At 37.8% G+C, this 19,478-nt stretch overlaps 1 protein-coding gene and 1 pseudogene across 1 annotated transcript; both read right to left on the bottom strand.

Moving 5' to 3' along the window:
• Positions 1-8,130: 8,130 nt before the first annotated feature.
• Positions 8,131-11,650, bottom strand: LOC105038469 (amino acid permease 3-like; annotated as a pseudogene).
• Positions 11,651-12,899: 1,249 nt separating this feature from the next.
• LOC105038468 (dihydrolipoyllysine-residue acetyltransferase component 5 of pyruvate dehydrogenase complex, chloroplastic) lies at positions 12,900-18,614 on the bottom strand. Its single transcript, XM_010914274.4, has 6 exons — positions 17,570-18,614; positions 17,286-17,477; positions 17,073-17,160; positions 13,637-13,707; positions 13,439-13,522; positions 12,900-13,323 (listed from the first exon to the last, which is right to left on the bottom strand). Exons 1-6 carry the CDS (start codon positions 18,443-18,445, stop codon positions 13,219-13,221), a joined length of 1,416 nt encoding a protein of 471 aa, XP_010912576.1. The 5' UTR covers positions 18,446-18,614; the 3' UTR covers positions 12,900-13,218.
• Between the last annotated feature and the right edge of the window lie 864 nt (positions 18,615-19,478).

Below are 19,478 nucleotides of genomic sequence, written 5' to 3'. Positions count from 1 at the left end.
AGATTGGATATTCCATGTTAAGCACTTGTGAGGTCCAATCCAAAGATTGGATGTCTCATGTTAATCACTTGTGAGATCCATGTTAATCACTAATAAGATCCAATCCAGAGATCGGATGTCTCATGTTAATCACTTATGATGTCTAATTTGGAGATCGGATGTCTCACATTAGTCACTTATGAGGTCCAATCAGGAGATCGGATGTCTCAGGTTAATCACTTATGAAGTCTAATCTAAAGATCGGGTGTCACATATTAGGCTATCCTGATTTGGTCAAAATTTTCATAATCAGAGTTTGATTTTTTTCCGACCTCATTTGGACAAACATGATCTTTTCTCGTCCTCATTTGGCTAGATTTCATGACCTTTTTTGGACGTAATTCATCCTTCCTTATTTGGATGAAATTCTTTATTCTATCCCTCGTTTGGCTGGACATATAGCCTCGTTTGGATAGATTTCTTCTACACCATCCTCTTTTGATCGGATTCCATGGCTTTGTTTGGATGGATTGTCTTTCTTTGATCAATTTTTACCGATCTATTTTGGACATGATCTCTATTGTGTTATCCTTATTTGATTGATTTTCATGGATCTAGTTTTGGATGAGAGAACTCTTCATGATACTTCGATGAAAATCCATCTTCATTGAAACAAATATTAAAAGCTTTATTGAAAGCTTATTGATAATACATTCTAAGATTCTTAGTATATCAAGTTCATGCAATAGTTGAACCATCTAGGTTCTCAATTCTATATGCTCCTGGGTGAATCACTTGGTAATTCAGTAAGGTCCTTTCTAATTAGGAGTGAGCTTTCCTTGCTCTGAAGGCTTCGAGATTTTAGCTCGATGGAGAACAAGATCTCCCATATAAAAAAATTTTGGCTTCATTCGAGCATTATAATATCTAGATACTTTTTGTTTATAAGTTGCTATGCGAGTCTGAGCTCTTTTTCTGATTTCATTAAGTAGATCTACATCGATCCTCGATCGATTTGAGTTACTCTCCTTATATAAATTTTCTATTCTGATTATTGGAAGACCGATCTCCATCGATATTACTACTTCTGCTCCAAAAGTAAGCTTAAAAGGTGTCTCTTCGGTTGATCTCTGATATGTAGTTCTATAGACCCAGAGAATACTACAGAGTTCATTCATCTAGAGTCTTTTTGCTTTTGTGAGTCTTATTTTCAATCTTTGAAGAATAGTTTGATTGGTGACCTCAACTTCCTCATTTGACAATGGATGTTTCATCGACGTAAGCCTATGATTAATATAAAGTTTAAAATAGAATTTTTTGAACTTCGGATTATCAAATTATCATCCATTATCGATAATAATGATCTGAGATAAGTCAAAACAGCAGATAATTCAATTTTAGATAAAGTCTTACATCTTTTTCTCGATGATTTATGCTAGAGGTTCAACTTCTATCTATTTGGTGAATTAATCTATAGCCACAATCAAAAAAATTTTTTATCCTATCATCATTGGGAAAGATCCAAGGATATCTATCTCAGATATAGCGAAAAGCCAAGGTGCTGTGATAGAAATAAGTTCAACTGCAAGCTGATGTTGAATATTAGCGTATCTTTGGCACTGATCACATTTGTTGATAAGATCAGCTGTATCTTTTTGAATAGTTAGTCAGTAATAATCCTGTCGAATAACTTTATATACTAGTAATCTATCTTTCAAGTGATTATCATAGATTCTTTCGTAGACTTCTCGAAGAGTATAATTAGTTTATGATGGTCGCAAGTATCAAAATAATGAAAATGAATACGACCTCTTACATAACCGATCATCTTGAATAATATACTATAGAGCTTGTGTTTTAATTCTCTTTGCTTCAATAGGATTGGTTGATAAAACTCCTTTAGCAGTATAATCCATTAATGGATCAATCCAACTTGATTCATGATCAATTTGGATAATTGGTAAGACCTCTATCCTAAGCTTTTTGAGAACATTAATGAGAACTATTTAATTTAATTCGAAAAAATTTAATGTGGCAAGATGGGAGAGAGCATCAGCTCATGCAATTTTCGATCTCAAAATTTATATGACTTTCAAATCTTCAAAATTTTTAGATAATTCTTCTACATTTTATAAATATTGAGATATTATCAGATCTTTAGCTTCGAATTAATCTCGTATCTATCCGACAATAAGTTGAGAGTCAATGAAGACTTTAAGCCTTTTGACTCTAAGTTCTTTTATCATCTTGAGTCCAGTAGTAAGTGTTTTATATTCTACCCCATTATTTGAGGTGTTGAAGTCGAATCTTAGAGCATTCTCGATAAAAACACCTTCTTGATTGACTAGGATCAAATCAGCTTCACTTTCTTTTAAATTTGATGGCTCCATTAATATGCAATGTGCAATAAGAATCTTCCATAATCTCCTTTGGCCTTTTTGAGGTCAGCTCTTCATCAGGAATAGAACACTCCATAGTAAAGTTAGCTAATACTTGAGCCCTCAATGAAGATCGAGGTCGATAATAAATATTGAACTCATTAAGCTCATCCGACTTGAAGTACCAAGTCATTGTAGGACTGACTTCAAAGGTTGGTCAATTAAGACGATAATAATGTAAGCTTAGAAATAGGGGCGAAGTCGTCAGACCGATGTGATAAGTGCACATATCATTTTTTTTATTCGAGTATATTGGATTTTGGCATCCCATAGCAATTTATTGGCATAATAAATTGACCTCTATGTTCCTACATCATCTCAAACTAAAATCGAGCTAACAACATTAGGCAAGATAGATAAATATATGAATAATGCCTCACCTTTAACTGGTTTCAATAATAGTGTAGGTGACCCGAGATATTTTTTGAGATCGTCGAAGGCAGTTTGGCACTCCTTTGATCAATTAAAATCTTTAATTTATCTCATGATTTTAAAGAAAATGAGATACTTTTTAGTCGATCTGAAGATGAGTCGACTGAGCAATGCAATCCATCCTGTGAGTCATTATACCTTCTTCATTATACTTAAATGTTTCATCTTGAGTAGTGCTCGAATTTTTTTGAGATTAACTTATATTCCTCTTTGAGTTACAAGAAAATCTAAAAATTTTTCTGATGTTACTCCAAAAGCATATTTATTGGAATTGAGCTTCATTTGATATTTGTGAAGTTCTCCAAAGGCTTCTTCCAGATTGATTATATGCTCATCTACTTCAGTGCTCTTCATCAGCATATCATCAACATAGACCTCCATATTATGGCTAATTTATTGCTTGAAGATTTTATTCACTAAATGTTGGTATACTACACATGTATTTTTAAAATCAAAAAATATCATTATATGATAATACAAGTCTCTTTCAATTATGAAGGTCATATTTTGTTCATCCTCGGATGTCATTATGTTTTGATAATAGCTAGAAAAAATATCCATGAAGCTCAGTTGCTTATGTCTTAAAGTGGCATCAACAAATTGATTAATTCTTGAAAGAGAAAAACTATCTTTGGGGCAAGTCTTATTGAGGTCAGTATAATCAATATAGATCCTCCATTTGTCATTCACCTTTTTTACCACAATAACATTAGCAATCCACCTCAGATATTGAGCCTCTTTGATGAAACTTCTTTTCTTTTATTGTACAGGATAATGCTTTGAGTCAATATTCAGCATATGCATAATGACATCGATAAAAATTTCTGACATGTCTAAAGCTGACTAAGCAAAGACATCGATATTTACTCTGAAAAAGGATATCAGCTTCTCTTTCAAATCAAACTTTAATTGAGATCTGACTTGAACAATCTTCTCTGGGTCTTCATGTAATGGAACAGTAATAAGTTATTCAGCTGGTTCATCTTGGTTTTTGTCAATCTCTAAATTATCTTTTCGGTTAAGCACTTCAATTAGTAGAGCTTCTACTGATTTTTTCATCTTTGTAGCTATCAAGAAGCATTATCTGACAAGCATTTGGTCTCTCTGTATTTCTCTAATTTCATTGCTTATCGAAAATCAAACTAATAGATGATAAGTGAAAATCGCTGCTTTGAGAGTATTGACTCTAGGTCGATCGAGAATAGTATTATAGGTTGATTGTATCTTAACCACTAGAAAGGTGACCTACACGGTTAACTATTATGGTTCTCTTTCTGCAATGATAGGCAGAGTGATTTTTTCCTCCATTGCTACAGGATCTTCAAAAAATCTGACCAGTGAAGTGCTGATCTGTCTTAGCCCATCTAACATATTTATTTTTTGAAATGCATCATAGAACAATACGTTGGCAGAGCTTCCATTATCCACTAATATTCTTTTTACATCATATTTCGCTATTGTCATAGAGATGATAATAGCATTATTATGAGAAGTTTGAACTCCTTGAACATCTTTATCAGAAAATGAAATAATATTGCTAGTATGCTGCCTCTTTGAGGAAGGATTTTCAGCTGCCCTCGAAAGTCCATCAAGATTTGAAATTATGTTGATGACCACAGCAGTAAGCTGATTATGTTCAGCATCGTCATCAGACTTCTAATGTTGTTCAGTGACTTAGCTTGTCCAATCCTAGACATACTTGTCGAGGTGGCCTCGACTAATCAGAATTTCAATTTCATCCTTAAACTACCGACATTCTTCAATATCATGGTCATGATCTCAGTGAAAGCGGCAATACTTTCTTTTATCTCTCTTCATCGGTGGAGCCTTCATAAGGTTGGATCGATGAAGATATACTTGATCCTCGATTTCCATCAGAATCTAGACATGAGGAGTAGATAAATGAGTATAGTTATCAAAACATTGAGCTGGACTTCTTGACCTCGGATTCTTCTGAGGTCGGCTAGAATTGTTCTCCTGTCGATCTCCATGATCCTCTTCTCAGGATCATTTTTTTCCATTCTTCTCTTTTTTTTACTTTTTGAGTTAAACTTTCTTCTTCCTCGGCTTGAACATACTTTCGGACTCTAGCTAACATTTGATCATAAGTGTCCAGATAATTTTTATTTGGAGAAAAAAATCAGACGATTGCTTCGAAGTCCCTGCTATAAGGCAGCTATTGCAATGAAATCATTGAAGTTTTTTACTTCCAGTATGGCGGCGTTGAAGCATGCGGCATATTTTCGGAGAGGTTTACCTTCCTATTACTTGATAGTAAAAAGGCTATTTGCATTCTTTAAGTGGAGTCGATTATTATCAAAATAAGTGACAAATAGTCTTGCCAATTGTTCAAAAGAAGAAAAGATCCTTGGAGTCTAGAAAATCAGATCCTTACAGATTTTTTGAAAGTGATGGGGAGGTGACACAAAGTAGATTATCAAATGCCCCTTGCAATCTCATAATGGCCCTATAACCTTCAAGATGATCCAAAGGATTAGTGAAACCATCAAATGATTCCATTGCCAGCATTTTGAATCGGGCAAGAACCAATTCAGGATTTTCTAGGAGAAATGGGATCGTAGATTGAAATCTTTCCTACTTTGCAAGTGGCCCCCAAGCTGTACTTCTATCAATTTTTTTTCAAAATCTTTCAATGTGGTTTTTTACTGTGTGGAGTAGATTCTTCTTCAAAAGATTGATAAGTATGTGTAGAATAATGATCACGACGAAAATATTGATGGATTGGTTGTTGAGTATGCCGAGACTGAGCTTTTTGAGGAACTGCCTCTTGTTTCTATTCTGTGATACATTGGAGCTGTTGTGCTGCAGCAGTAAGAGCCCAGACTTCCTAAACTACAAGACTGAATTATTATAGATCAACCACAACTAGAGGTTGAGCAGTCTTTGGTACGTCTCCTGAAGAAGATGGTGCAGGTAGGAAATGGTTCAGTGCCTTCCTATTCACTATGTCCACAAAAATCTTTTGGACAAAGATCCTTTCTTTAGCACCAATCTATTGCTATAAGACTTTAGAGGAAAGGTGATGAAGTCAGTGCAATTCAAATTGGAGAACTACTAGAAGTCAAGTTGGTGAAGACCATGAATAGACCTGCAAAAAAAGTTCTAAAATCAGTAGGATACCTTTCGGTTTAGGATCCTCTAATCCTTAAGTCAGCCAGGGTCTTGAGATAAGATAGTGGAAAATAGAGAAATGGAAGGCAAGAAGAGTGATTTGAGTGGAAAGAGTGAGAACTCGATCCCTGGGGGTGCTGAAATGAATTTAGTATAGTCTAAGCTCTCTCTTTTTGTAATGACTTACCTTCCGGAGAGTACCCTGCTCCTCTTTATATAGTGGAGGCTTGTTTAGGCCATTAGAAATTTGTTAGGCCATTAGTTTATTGTAATAGAATGGTTAGTTGCATGAGGATCATGAGTTGTTCATCCATATGAATAGTAGCTATAGCATAGCTAGAAGGTAGCTATAGTAAAGTTGGAGAGTAACTAATTCGTAGTTGTGATTTTGGACGATATTGGTCTAGAATCGATGTCTCTACTGGCAGATCAATAAAAGACTGAGCTGATCACAATACTCTATTGAGGGCCAATCCAAATGAGTTCAAATTGGTATATAATCGGATTGAGGGTTAAATCAAATCGATACACCATCAACCTCATCCAAAAGTTGATTGGGTTAACATAATACTTCAGATGATCCTTCTTAATATTGTCATGTGGCTAGAAGCCGGTTAGTTGCACCATCACAAATCAAGAGAGGTATATTTTTTTCATAGAAAAATTAAAGTAGAATAATTTTGTTTATCATGTTCATATTGAAAAAAGTTATCTTTTCTCATTTCTGTTTTTAGCATCACATGAACTTTTTGGGATCCCTTTCACCCACTGGACATCTCTAATATCGTGCCTTGAATACAATGAATTGAAAGATAAAAAAAATTTAAAAAAAATTATTATGAGTAATATATTTCTATTCTTTTATATATAAATGATTATATTTATCTATTTTTTAATAATTGATAACTAAATCTTTTTTTACAGATTGAAGTAAATGAAGATGAAAGTCTTGTTATTGATAAGACTGTAAAGAAAAGAGATGTGTATGGGAAGCAAATAAGTGGCCGTGCTCTGCTTAATGTTGAGCACTCCGAAATAGTTGATGCTGAAAATATTATTTTAAAAAATAATTTATATCAGCAAAAGGTAAAAATGACTATATTATTTTTTACTACCATGCTATTTAAATAATTTAACTTTATGACTCTATTTAGAATATTTGGTATCATTTATGATGTCTTTTATATTATATTGATCTGTTAATCTATAGATTTTTTAACATTAGATGTATAAAATATATTTTTTTTAAAAAAATTGCATGCTGTGACATATAATGACATGAGAAAATTGCTCGATGGATTTTTTTGGCATGAGGATAGAGATCACCAAGTCATTTGGAATGCTGCTAATGCTGCAAAGGTGGCCTTAGACGTCCAACTTCCAATATATATAAGCTGCCAATCCCTCAGAAGATCAAAATTGGTTATGCCTTAAAAATCATTTAAATCAAGGGCAAATTTGAAAACGAAGATCAGAAAAGATTTAGGAGGATGCACTGTGTGGAGAAATGAATGGATCCATTGATTACTTATTTATTAGGTGTTGAGTCCACCAGAATCATATGCACAAATATTCAAAATACCGTCGTTCAACTCTCCAAGAGACTTCAGGTTGGAATGGAGGAAACAAATTGATATTTCTAAAAATATTGAGCGAGCATTCCATGTATTAATGGCAGATATCTCATGATTTTTTTGAGAAAAAAGAAATTTTTTTTTGATAAAAAAAAAGAGAGAAATTTTTAAATCTTAGAGCACCGAATGTTCCAGATAAGATTGAAGCTGCTCAATAAATGATCCATTGTTGCTTTTAAAAAAAATACCTAGTTGTTTGCTAAATCACCCCCTGAAATTAAGTTATATGATATCGTTTTGTCCTTTTGTAAATTAAAGGCTCTACCAATTGCTGCAGCAAATTTTGGCACGACGGAGGCCAAAATTTTTTGGACCGGGCATGGTCCCCACACAATTCCTGTCTTTCGGTGCACGAAACAAATCATCCACTCCTAGCCCTGCTCCAATCACACACTCTGAGCTGCGAGGCTCGAGGATTCTCGATCGAAATGGGGTTTCAGAAAAATTCCGTGGCTCGCAACACATGCATGTGTCAAATTCACGACTCCTAATAGATATATGTGTCAAACGGAAGCTTTGTCAAGGTAGAAATTTTCATTTTAATATATCTATATTAGATTAGATTCCATTCCAAGTCAGATTTGATGATTTTGGTCGGGAACCAACTTCTATCACTATTCGGATCACTTTCCCTTTTACACGCAACAAAAGCAGCAGTAAATACCAATAACCATAACAAGTGTAAGAGGGTGGCAGCCGTAGGCTTAGTAGCTGGTCTCGAACGGCCGGTAGAATTTGAGGTCGGTGACAACTCCGGCGATGGACCCGGCGGCGGCGGCGATGGAGACGATGAGGCATGTGATGCTTAGAACTTGGAGCCACATCCACCTGGTGCTCCACCTGGGGACCTTCTTTTGTATTACGTACATCTCTATTGGAAAGTAGACGGCGATCGGCCAGAAGCCGACCGCGCCGAGGAGGCCGACGATGTCGTTGAAGAAGGGGAGGAGTATGGAGATGAAGGTGGCGAGGACGACGAAGGCGGAGCGCCAGACGAGGCGGAAGAGGCTGAGGTTGTAGAACTTGGTGAAGGGGAGAGAGATCCTGATCTCCTTGGTGATGAAGGTGGAGTTGGGCCAGGTTCGAAGCGCCCATTTTTCGATGAAGGCGAGCAGGGGCTGGCAGACAAGCTGATAGTCGCACAGACGAGGTGGATGAAGATGGCGGCGTTGGCGATGTCGATAAGTCAGAAGGGGTTGTAGAAGCCAAATTCTGTGAGGAGGTCACCGGGGGCCTCGTCCCCGAACGCCGCATAGCCGATGCAGCCACAGAGCATGTAGAATAACATAGTCACCGCTATGCTCAGTAGCGTGGCCTTCTTCATCACCTTCGCCTCCGATGGTGGCGGTGCCTTTATAGTGTCCTGAAGGAAAGCCACAACAGAACCGATGTTTCAGCAATACGATAAGTGAAACAGATCGTATAGAATATGGTAAAAGTGGTCACTGTTTGATTGGCTTTTGAATTGTTTACCTGGATTTGAATGAGGTTGATGGAGAAGGAGTTGGCAAAGGCTATGGCTCCTATGGCTTGGAGGCTACGCCAGATCTTTTGGGCTTTGGTGACAGCACCGATGCTGATCCCGGTGAGACTGCCTTTGAAAGCTTTGTTCTCTGTTTGAGAATAGATCGGAGGAGAACAGAGAGATTAGGATGTGGGCAGTGGAGGAACAAGTTTGAAGTGATAGAAGTACTTTATTCGCTGGCATGGTTTACCAATGATTTGGACGATGCCAAGAACGAGGCCAATGGAAGAGAAGGTGAAGGACATGACGGCGGCGACGATGGAAGGCCACCAAATCTGATCGAAGTTGGGAATCTGGGAGAATAAGATCTCCAACAAGCCGAATGCAATCATATAACTGTTGCTGTTTACATGGCAGGGGTTCTTGTGGCCTTTCTTATGGAAGCAGTCGGACCTCCGGATTGCCCTGTTCCTCGAAACCAAAACAAGAATATCTCGGGTTTCATGTTTCCTAGAAGAAAGGAAGAATAAAACACACTCTTTCTTTCAGTCCACTTACTCCATGCTCATGGAAGCAGCGATGGTGTATCCAATGGCGGCTCCAAAGGACATAGCGTACACGATACATCTACACATCTTGACTTTGAGACCTCCTGCTCATTTGAAATTTACGAGTTAAAAAAAAGGTGATTTTTTGAGTCAAAAATGAGCATAGAAATTGAATCTTGGTGATGTAATTTGGTAAGAGAGGACGAGAACAAACCCAGGTAGGCACGAACGGCGTCCATGTAAGTGCAGTTACGCTGGCCGGTGATGGGATCGCCGGAGCGATAGCAGTCAGCGAGAAGAGTGGAAGTGTAGTACATAATAAAGGAGAAGAGGACCATGACAGCAGGGCCAACGACCCATCCGAGCTGTGCGATAGCCCAGGCCAGATACAGAACGCCTAACCCAATCACCGTCGTGATAATATGCGCGCTCGCCGTCCAAAAAGTCCCTGAAAAATCCCACCTTCCGTTCAGAAACACGAAGAATTCTCGATTCAGAGCGCAAGTGGAACAGAGTTTGGATTTTAACCAGTTCTCTTGAGTCGGCCGTCGTCGTCGTGGCACCTGGAGCCTCCCTCCCTGTTGCTGCTGCTGGTGTCCCATCTCTATGGAGATCTCCATTGCTTGCTGTTATAAGTACTTGGCTGCACAGAAAGACACACAGGTTGGGAGAACAAGGGAGACCCCTCTACGTCTGGAATTAAAAATAGGGGCAGAGCAAGTTAAAGACAGTGAGAGAGAGAGAGTACAACTCCGGGCCACGAAGTAGCCTCTAGAATCCCTATAGGTTTCAGTATATTTTATACTGTCCCTTGCATTTCACTGATTCCCTATAGGTTTGTTGCAAATATGACATGTATCACCATCTCATGACCCATACTAAATTGCACCCCTGGCCACCTAACAAGGTACCCAAGTTTCACCCAGTTAATTTGGAGGTGCATCATGCGGTACACAATGCACTGTCCATCGCATGATGGACGGCCATACGTAGATGCATGCTCATTGTGCATGACCGTGCACGGCCGTCCATCGTGCGATGGACGTGCGTGCTGTGCACCGCACAGCCTGAACACCGATCGCTTTGTTTGTCACTCATTCCTTCTAGACTTTTCTCATGCTGTTTTGTAAACGCTCAGCTTTCAGACCTGTGCTGGGCTGCCATCGTGTTTACATGAATCCTGTTTTTGAGGTCTCTTTGTATATCTTAGAATAAATAAAGTTTATTCCTTTTTGACCAAAGAAACTAAAAAAAGAAAAAGGCCACCGATCAATGCAACAAAACTACCAACAAAATTTTGAAAGGAAACAGAAAGCAAAGAAGATGAGGGAAATGGAATGGGTGCGAGGGGAAGTTTGAAAAAACCAAAAAAGGGGGATATTAATGAGTGGTCCCTGCATAGATCCGACTCTAACAAACATCCTTAATAATGGATGGAGGTATTGGAAATTTAAAAACTAGCCTAGGAGGGACGGCATGTTAAAAATGACAAAAATTTATTAAAAATTATAAGGTGCCAACATGATTTTGGTCAACGAGTGAGAGCGGCCCCCTGAAACTTTCCACTACCATTTGGATAGCCTCATAGGAGTGCATGATTCTAATCTTCCTTCTTTTAACTCACGGTCTCTTGGAATAACGCGCGCTCGAATAAAACTTTTGTTTTGGGGTCAATCAGAGAAGGATAAAACCATCAAAGTGGACGGTTGAAACTAAAATGGAGCAGGTCCCTTCACAAAAAAAAAAAAAAAAAAAAGAAGCAAACTAAAAAGGAGCAAGCGGAAAGAAGTGGGGAAGTTCTGAAATATTTGCCTTCCTGCGTACCTTTTTCATTCTTTACTGTCGACACCACCAGCTTGTTCTTCATCGTTTGTCTACTTCAGAGGATAATGGTTAATCGATGGCATCATTGACACGTGGGAGAATAGCGAACGCTCAATGTCGAGCATTGCTTCTCCATCCACAAATAAAATTATAAAGGGTAGGAAAAAATTCCAAGGATAAATTCCACCTCCACCTGCTCTTGCTTCCTTCCAGATTGTTAAAACTTTTCATTACACAAGCTACAGCCATAATCATGTAGTGGTGCAAAGCAGGTTAAGTTGCGTATCATAAGACATACGTGGGCGGCAAGAATCAAGATAATTAATTTCAAAGGGATTGGATTTGGTGGTAGAATTTAGAGGCATATTTGTTTAAGAGAAGCTGGACTTTGAAATGGAAATAAAAATGAGCAAATCCAATTTTAATTATTTAATTGGAGGGAGTTCCATTCCCGTTTTTTATAAAGGGAATGAGAGTGCCCAATCTCCTCAAATTTAATTCCTATTTTATTCTAATATTCAAATTCTATTTTGATTTTTATTGGATAATCAAGATAAACCCATTCCGATTTTCATATCAAGCTATTCTAATTTCGATTCGGATCGCAAGCCAAACACATCCTTAGATTTTGCACTGATAAAAGGATGTTCTCTTGGGAGCTATCACCATCCACGGTTTGATCAGACATAAAATGGGGCCATTCCCCATGTGACAGTCTACATACGTATGTTATTTTTGGGCAATTGGCTACATTTGTTCCGTCGCTGAAAACAAAAAGACTACTAATGAGTGTTTGAAACGCGACGTACAAAGACACTGCAGTAGCTAAGGGATCAATGCTATTATTCAGGCTCGAGAATTATCCACAGCACAAGTGCCAAATATTTTCAGTATTATTTACACAAAAATGGAGCAACATTGCTTTCTGAATTTTCCCTGACCTGTATTGAAAGATGTTCTTCCCAGAGCCGACAAAACTACCGGTATATGTGACACTTGACCATCTAACATGCTCCTGGGGCATTGGTTCCTCAAAGTATCTCTCTTAACCATAACAGTTTATGCACGGTTAGTTTCGAGGTCAAGGCCAGGCTTATTTTTGTTAATTTAGAAAAGGATCCTTTGCATCACTGATTAGTATAAGAAGTCACATGCGACTTGATTTCTAGGCTATGCATTTACTTAGAAGCCTACCGGACCTTTCACACCAAGAGGGAATTTTGAATGCGTATGATCAAACCTTTTCTAATTGCATGACGTTCTAAATGGAACAAAGATATGGCAATTATACCTTTCTTCTACCACTTAGTTGTCTTGGTTGGGGATAATAGCAGTTAGGTGAGAACTAAACTGGCACGCATCCGCCACTTTATCCAGATTCTTATCTGCTTTTTTGAACAGGCTTAATATTGCTACAGACAGCATTTTCACATCACAGAGAGTAATATTTGATCAACATTCTCAGTTTCTATTAGAATAGCAGTCACGGCTTCCCAAATTTGTCTCCCACAAAGCCAAAACTTTACTTGAAAATAGCAAGGTGATGGATTCAAGAGTGAATTATGCAGTCGACAAACCAAAAGAAGATCCAGTTCCCCCACAACCTACAAGGTGCTATGAGCCGTGTTGAACATATGATAGCTAGCTCATATTACAACAAGCATCTATCCTGAAGCTCTACTTGTAAAACTATTTCCCTGATGAAGTTTACTAAATTCAGCTAACAGAAGAAACACTGTGAAGGAATACCTAGTCCGCAGCAGCAACTACAGTGTCAGATCTTTGGGATCCTCAATAATTTTGGCCAGAGTTTGCAAGAAGGCAGCAAGATCAGCTCCATAAATGACCCGGTGATCTGCAGTTACATTTACCTGCAAGAATTTAAAGTTCCATGGTTGACAATTAAGGCAAACTGGGGCACTTGAAAGCTAAATTGCAGGATCCTGGATCCACGGAGCAAAGGTTAGTGCAGTAGTAAGAAATTACCTGCATCTGACTCTTCACACCAATCCTACCATCCTTTGTAGCAACAACAGTTGGCTGGGAGGCACCAACAGCCATGATTGCGCCCTGCATCACAGTTCAGAGTAAAATTGACAGTGAGAAATATGAAATTAGTATCGATTGTTAACTGCACTTGTTTCAGAATATTGGAGTTGGAATTGATTCAGTAGTAGCACTCACAGTTCCTGGAGGCAAAATTGCATCAAAACGGTCAACACCAAACATTCCAAGGTTTGAAAGAGTGAATGTACCTGCAGATTGAACAAAAGAAGTGGATAGACTGACAGAAAAATGAGTTTCTAGTAATTGATGACAATAGTAAATCTACCAGTTCAACAAAGCAACTTTGCCAATTTAACTATAATAGGTTGAATGCCAAATGACTGAAGATGGGCCAGCATATATTCAAGCTACAGACTTCTGAACTGTGAAAATTAAGATTAAAGGTTAAAGGAAGTAGAAACTAATTAAGAAATGGCTTTTAAAGGTATGCTAGACTTGAAGGTAGGGCTGAGTAAATAACCGAAACTTGAAGAAACCCACCCAATCCGACCCATATGAAACCGAACCCGTATGAAACCGAACATGAATCGGGTTGAATCGAATTGTGATTCGTAAAAAATTCGGTTAATTATGGTCGGATTCGGTTTCTGCATTTTTAACCCATATGAAACCGAACCCGATCGATCGATATAGTATTTTTAATACTTAGACTATTTGGAGAATTGAAATTGACAATTATGACATGTTATGTACTAACTTATAGATATTATGAAATTATTATATCCTAGTTTCTATATGAATTGAATGGTATATTAGTTTGTGATGTTTAATTGGATCAACATTGAAGCCCAAACCGACACAACCCACCCGAACCCGCTAGAAACCGTTAACTTCGATTTCGAACGGTTTATATATGATAGACGGACGGCAGCGGATTAGATTTTCTTCAATCCGATTGGATTCGGTCGGATCAAATTTTTCTCTCAATCCGATCCAACCCGATCTATGCTCAGCCCTACTTGAAGGAGTTACATAGGTTGTACGCGTCAAGTGCTTCCACAAAGAAATAAAAAATCCCAATGCACTTCAAGCATTGACCTCAGCCCAGCGGTGGGGACCCATTTCAATCAACAAGACTGAATAATCACTCGATATGACTCTTTTCTATCGTGGATTTAAAGTATTGTGACAGGAGAGGTAATTGATTCTCGCCCTATTAGTAGACCACAATGCAATTTGAGGTATAAAAAGTCCTTTAAACAAGGCGTCATACTGCAAAACATACTCAGCAAGCCTTCATATTCCACATCATGTCAATCACACGACCACCTAGCTCCTCCATTACCTTCTTCCATCCCTCATTCTAATTTCTTCTTCATAATCTCTTTCCCTCCGTTTTTTGTTTTCCTTTTTGTTTTTTTCTCTCCAATGTACAGCTACTGTCAAATTCATCTTCTTTCTATTCCTACACTAGTTATAGATATACCCCACCAATCCTCTACCCCAGCATGTCCCCACCCCCCACCCTGCACATCCCCAATGGCAAAAACAAAAAGTATGTTAGTCTCCTTAATTGAAGTGCCCCCTCCCCTCTCCTTCACCATCTTACAAGAATGCAAAAGGTGATCCACAACAATATAAAACAGGATCAGGAGTTAAAATATGTTGCTGTCTCTTTGAACTAGTCTGAACCTGGAACCATAACCACGCTTCTAATCTTCCTCAAACCTTGCATGGAAATATCTTGCTCTCTCTTTGAAGTAGCAGCTGTCTTGGTTTCCTTTCTCATCCTAATACTTTAAATCTAAAGGTCTCATAGATTACTATCAGGGGTGCACAAATTTAAGTAAATATTCTCTCTCTTAACAGATTTATGCCTCATGGTTATGTGCATGAGTTCGTAGCTCTGAACATTGACTAGTATTTTATTTGGCAAAAACCCTATTACTTAATATTAGTAGTAAGATATTGATCCATGAAAACAATTTACACCTCACTGTCTTACTAACAAAGACATGAATAAGCACTAACCAGATGCGGTTTTCTATTACTCTACATAATGTTGCATTGTTTGAAATATTACATACAGACAGAAAACTGTGTATGTGTCTGCATTCCTCATATGTGTACACATACATATGTGTACTCGCATGCATGCTTACATCATACATATTTGTGTGTTTCACACATATATAATATGTTGTCTCTCGTGAGTTTATGTATGTGTATGTGTTTATGCAATTCAAACAGGGACTTGAAGTTTTCAAATACAACATAGTACATTTTATTTTGTCATACTTACTAGAAACATCAGATCATCTAAGAGGATACATAGTGTTTGATATATTAATAAGAATCCAACATGTATTCTAAGAATTCAAAACATGCATATAACCACAATCATCAAGCCTTGCCTCAACTATTTGGGGCTAGCTTTAAGAATTCACATTTCTCCAAGCATTCGTATTTAGGGCTACTTCTAATGTTATCTCAACGCTATCTATACCCTTTTTGACAATTTTCATTTATGTTATCTTAAATCATCCATTTCTACTTCAAAATTCATCAACAAAGATGAAAAATACTCCTCCTTACCGGACTCCCTTCATACCTCAATCGATTATCCTTTTTTTTTCTTCTGTAGGTACAACTCCTATAGCCCCTATAACCCACAATAGAAAAGAAGTTCCTTAGTCCATTGTTTCTAGTTTTACCAAAGATTCACCTCAACATTCTCGTTACATCCAACTTATTTCATGAACCATCTTTATTGCCCAATATTCTAAGTCATACAATATAGCAAGCCTTGCTATTATTCTATAAAGTTTTCTTTCACATTGCCACGTTATGCATGGATCATATAATACCTCAAAAGCACCTCTTTATTTCATCTAGCCAGCTTTATTTCTATTACATATGTTTTCATTTACCTATCCATTACTTTCTATTATAAATTCTACACACCAAATATTTTGTACTATCTCTTGTCCATCAATCTTGATTGGGACATCATCCATTCTATTTTCACCAAAATAATATTCCATATAGTCTATTTCTGTTTTACTGATTAATTTTTAGGACCTTATCATCTAGGCTTTCTACATCATTTAATTCTAGTCTGGTTTCATCATTTTTTTTTTTTTTTTTTTTTTTTTTTTTTTTTTTTTTTTTTTGTGGCTAAGATGGGCTGTTCACTCCAGTCTGGTATGAATAAGGCTGTTTTCATCATTCAATGGGTATATCATCTATTACTAAAAGTTTGTAGTAAAAAATAAATTAGAAACAGAGATTCCTTATTGCATCTTTTAATCAAAAATTAATAAAGTTGCAAAACATTCTATGACAATATATGCCCATTGTCAGGACAGAACTGCACAGAACCTGCCTTGACTAACACAAGCACGATAATGATCCTTTTAAACCTCTAGTGAAAAGAAATATCAAGGATGAAAAGTTGCATATATAATGATGTTCTTCCACTCATCTAACAATCTAAAGGACCACTTCTAAAAATCTAAGCAACTACAAATCCTTTGTGCAATGGAAAAATTATGAAATTACGATAACAAAATGACTGAATGCTTGATGCATTATCTTGAGATGTAAAGAGTACCAGTGTTGTACTCATGAGGTTGCAGCTGCTTAGCTCGAGCCTTATCAACCAACTCCTTCCATTTCCTTGACAATGAATAAATGTCAACCTACAAATACCAACCATGACATACGCTTGTTATGGAAAAACATAATTCAAAGATTTCCCAGCAACAGCCACAGAATAAATAAACACTGAATAAATAAACACTAGTGGCTGTAGAAACAATATAACCTTGTCAGCATCCTGCAGAACCGGAGTAATCAATCCTCCATCCATAGCCACAGCAACAGCAATGTTGATGCTGCTGTTGTATGTGAAGCTCTTACCATCCCTACAGCTGGAATTAACAACTGGGTGCTTTGTCAATGCCATAGCAGTCGCCTTTGCTAGCAGTGCCGTCATAGTCACTCCTTTGGACTTTATCTGATCTCATCACACAGCACAGATACTTGAAAAACTGCAAATTTTAACATAAAAATTGCTCCTTGATCAAAAGCTAGGGGGAAAATCCTCACTTTCTTGTAGAGGCTATCAAGTGCATCAGTGGTGATGGTATATCCAACCCGGAACGTAGGCACCGAGAGGCTCTCCACCATGTTCTTGCTGACAGCGCCCTGCATTGTGGTGAATGGAACCACAGTGCCCAATTGGATGGCTGAAGAAGCTGGAGCCTTCACCGCAGCAGAATCGGAGATGGATTTGGGTGGAGCACTCGACACAGGGGCAGCAGCAGCCGCAGCTTCCACATCCTTGGCCACAATTCTTCCCATCGGCCCACTCCCGGCCACGGATCCTAGCTCCACCTTCAGTTCCTTGGCGAGCTTCTTCGCATAGGGCGTGGCCACGATTCTCCGCCCGCTCTCAGAGGCCGGATGGGCAGAAGAAACAGCGGCCTGGGAGAATTTGGGAGAAGGCGGAGGAGAAGATACGGTTTCTGGGGCGAACTCCGAAGGAGATGATGGGGCTGGGGTTTCGGCGGCCGCAAGAGCGGCGGCGGGGGAGGAAGAGGCCTGGGATTTGGCAAGGGAGATCTCGTCCTCGGTCTCGGCAAGAAGGGCAATGGCGGAGCCGACGGCGGCGACGGCGCCTTCCTCGACCATGATGGCGGCGAGATATCCATCGTAGAATGTCTCGACGTCCATGTCGGCCTTGTCGGACTCGACGACGACGACGCTCTCGCCCTTGGAGAGCTTGTCGCCCTCGGCCTTCACCCAAGATACGATCTTTCCCTCGGTCATCGTCGAGCTCAGCGCCGGCATAAAGATCTCACGGATCTTGGCCTGGATCGGGGGGGTCCGCCTTGGGCCGCCGCTGCCAGAGGAGCGGCCGCGGAGCGAGGCGGAGGAGGGGAGGAAGGGGGTGCCGAGATGGAGCTGGGCGACGCCCGCCATGGATTCTTGGACTCAAGGATTGGTGGGAGGAAGGGAGCGGGGAGAACGGAAGCAGGGTTCTTGGAGAAGATTCTAATTTCTGAAACGGTTCTAATGGAGTTTTTCATGTGAGTCTCGCCTCGGTACCATCGAAGAGAGGGCGGAGGTCTCGACGGCCTTGGCACCAAGGGCCAATCGAGAACGAGGGCTAGATGGGGTTCGGCTTTGGGTTTAGGTTAGAAATAAGCCAAGGACCATTTCATGAGCGAAAAAATAATTGCGTAATGGTGTGTCAGGCAAGTTTCTTATCGAGTTTTTTTTGTTTTCCTCGTCTGATTTGCAGGAACATTTTTAAAAAAAAAAAAAAATTAAAAATTATTTTTTAAAAATTATTTTTTAAAAATAAAATTTTAATATATTTTATTAAATATTTATTTAAAAAAATTATATAAAATATCTATTATATTCTTAATGTATATATGACCGTATTTTTTTTGCTCCAGAACTTTATATAAATAATAATATTATATTTATATTAATATAAGTATATTATAATATAATATTATATCATATTAATTTATTATATTAATATAATACTAATATATATTAATATGATATTAATATTTTAATATATAAGATTTATTAATATAGATACGAATATATATATTATATTAATATTAATATTAATATATTAATATAAATACTATATTCATATTAATAAAAATATTATATTAGAGTAAATATTAAAATAATATTAAAATATAACAAAAATTATAAAATTAATATTAATATCAATATTATATTATATTTATATAAATATTAGGATAATATTAATATGGAGATCTTACCATATATCATTATTTAGTATTTTATCATGATCATCTATTGATATGTTGTAAAATCTTAGCTCTGGATCTTAAAAGGATATCTTTGAAAGAAAAAAATATCATCAATTTTTATCTCATAAAAAATTTCAAAATCCACTTTTTTCATGGGTTTTTACTTTACATAAAACATAGGAAGAATTTTCTCATACGAAGAGATTTTTTCATTT

This window comes from Elaeis guineensis, chromosome 1, assembly GCF_000442705.2.
Source record: "Elaeis guineensis isolate ETL-2024a chromosome 1, EG11, whole genome shotgun sequence".
In the NCBI taxonomy this organism is placed as follows: Eukaryota; Viridiplantae; Streptophyta; class Magnoliopsida; order Arecales; family Arecaceae; genus Elaeis; species Elaeis guineensis.
Note: the sequence above shows the minus strand (reverse complement) of the source record. Positions and strands in the feature narration are given on the sequence as shown.

What these genes read in the sequence shown, in the direction of transcription:
- LOC105038468 (XM_010914274.4), bottom strand. Translation starts at nt 18,445, where the DNA reads ATGGCGGGCGTCGCCCAGCTCCATCTCGGCACCCCCTTCCTCCCCTCC. An exon ending in TTCTGCAGGATGCTGACAAG is followed by an intron (nt 17,161 to 17,285) that starts GTTATATTGTTT and finishes TGGTATTTGTAG; the next exon opens with GTTGACATTTATTCATTGTC. An exon ending in CAATTTTGCCTCCAGGAACT is followed by an intron (nt 13,523 to 13,636) that starts GTGAGTGCTACT and finishes ACTGTGATGCAG; the next exon opens with GGCGCAATCATGGCTGTTGG.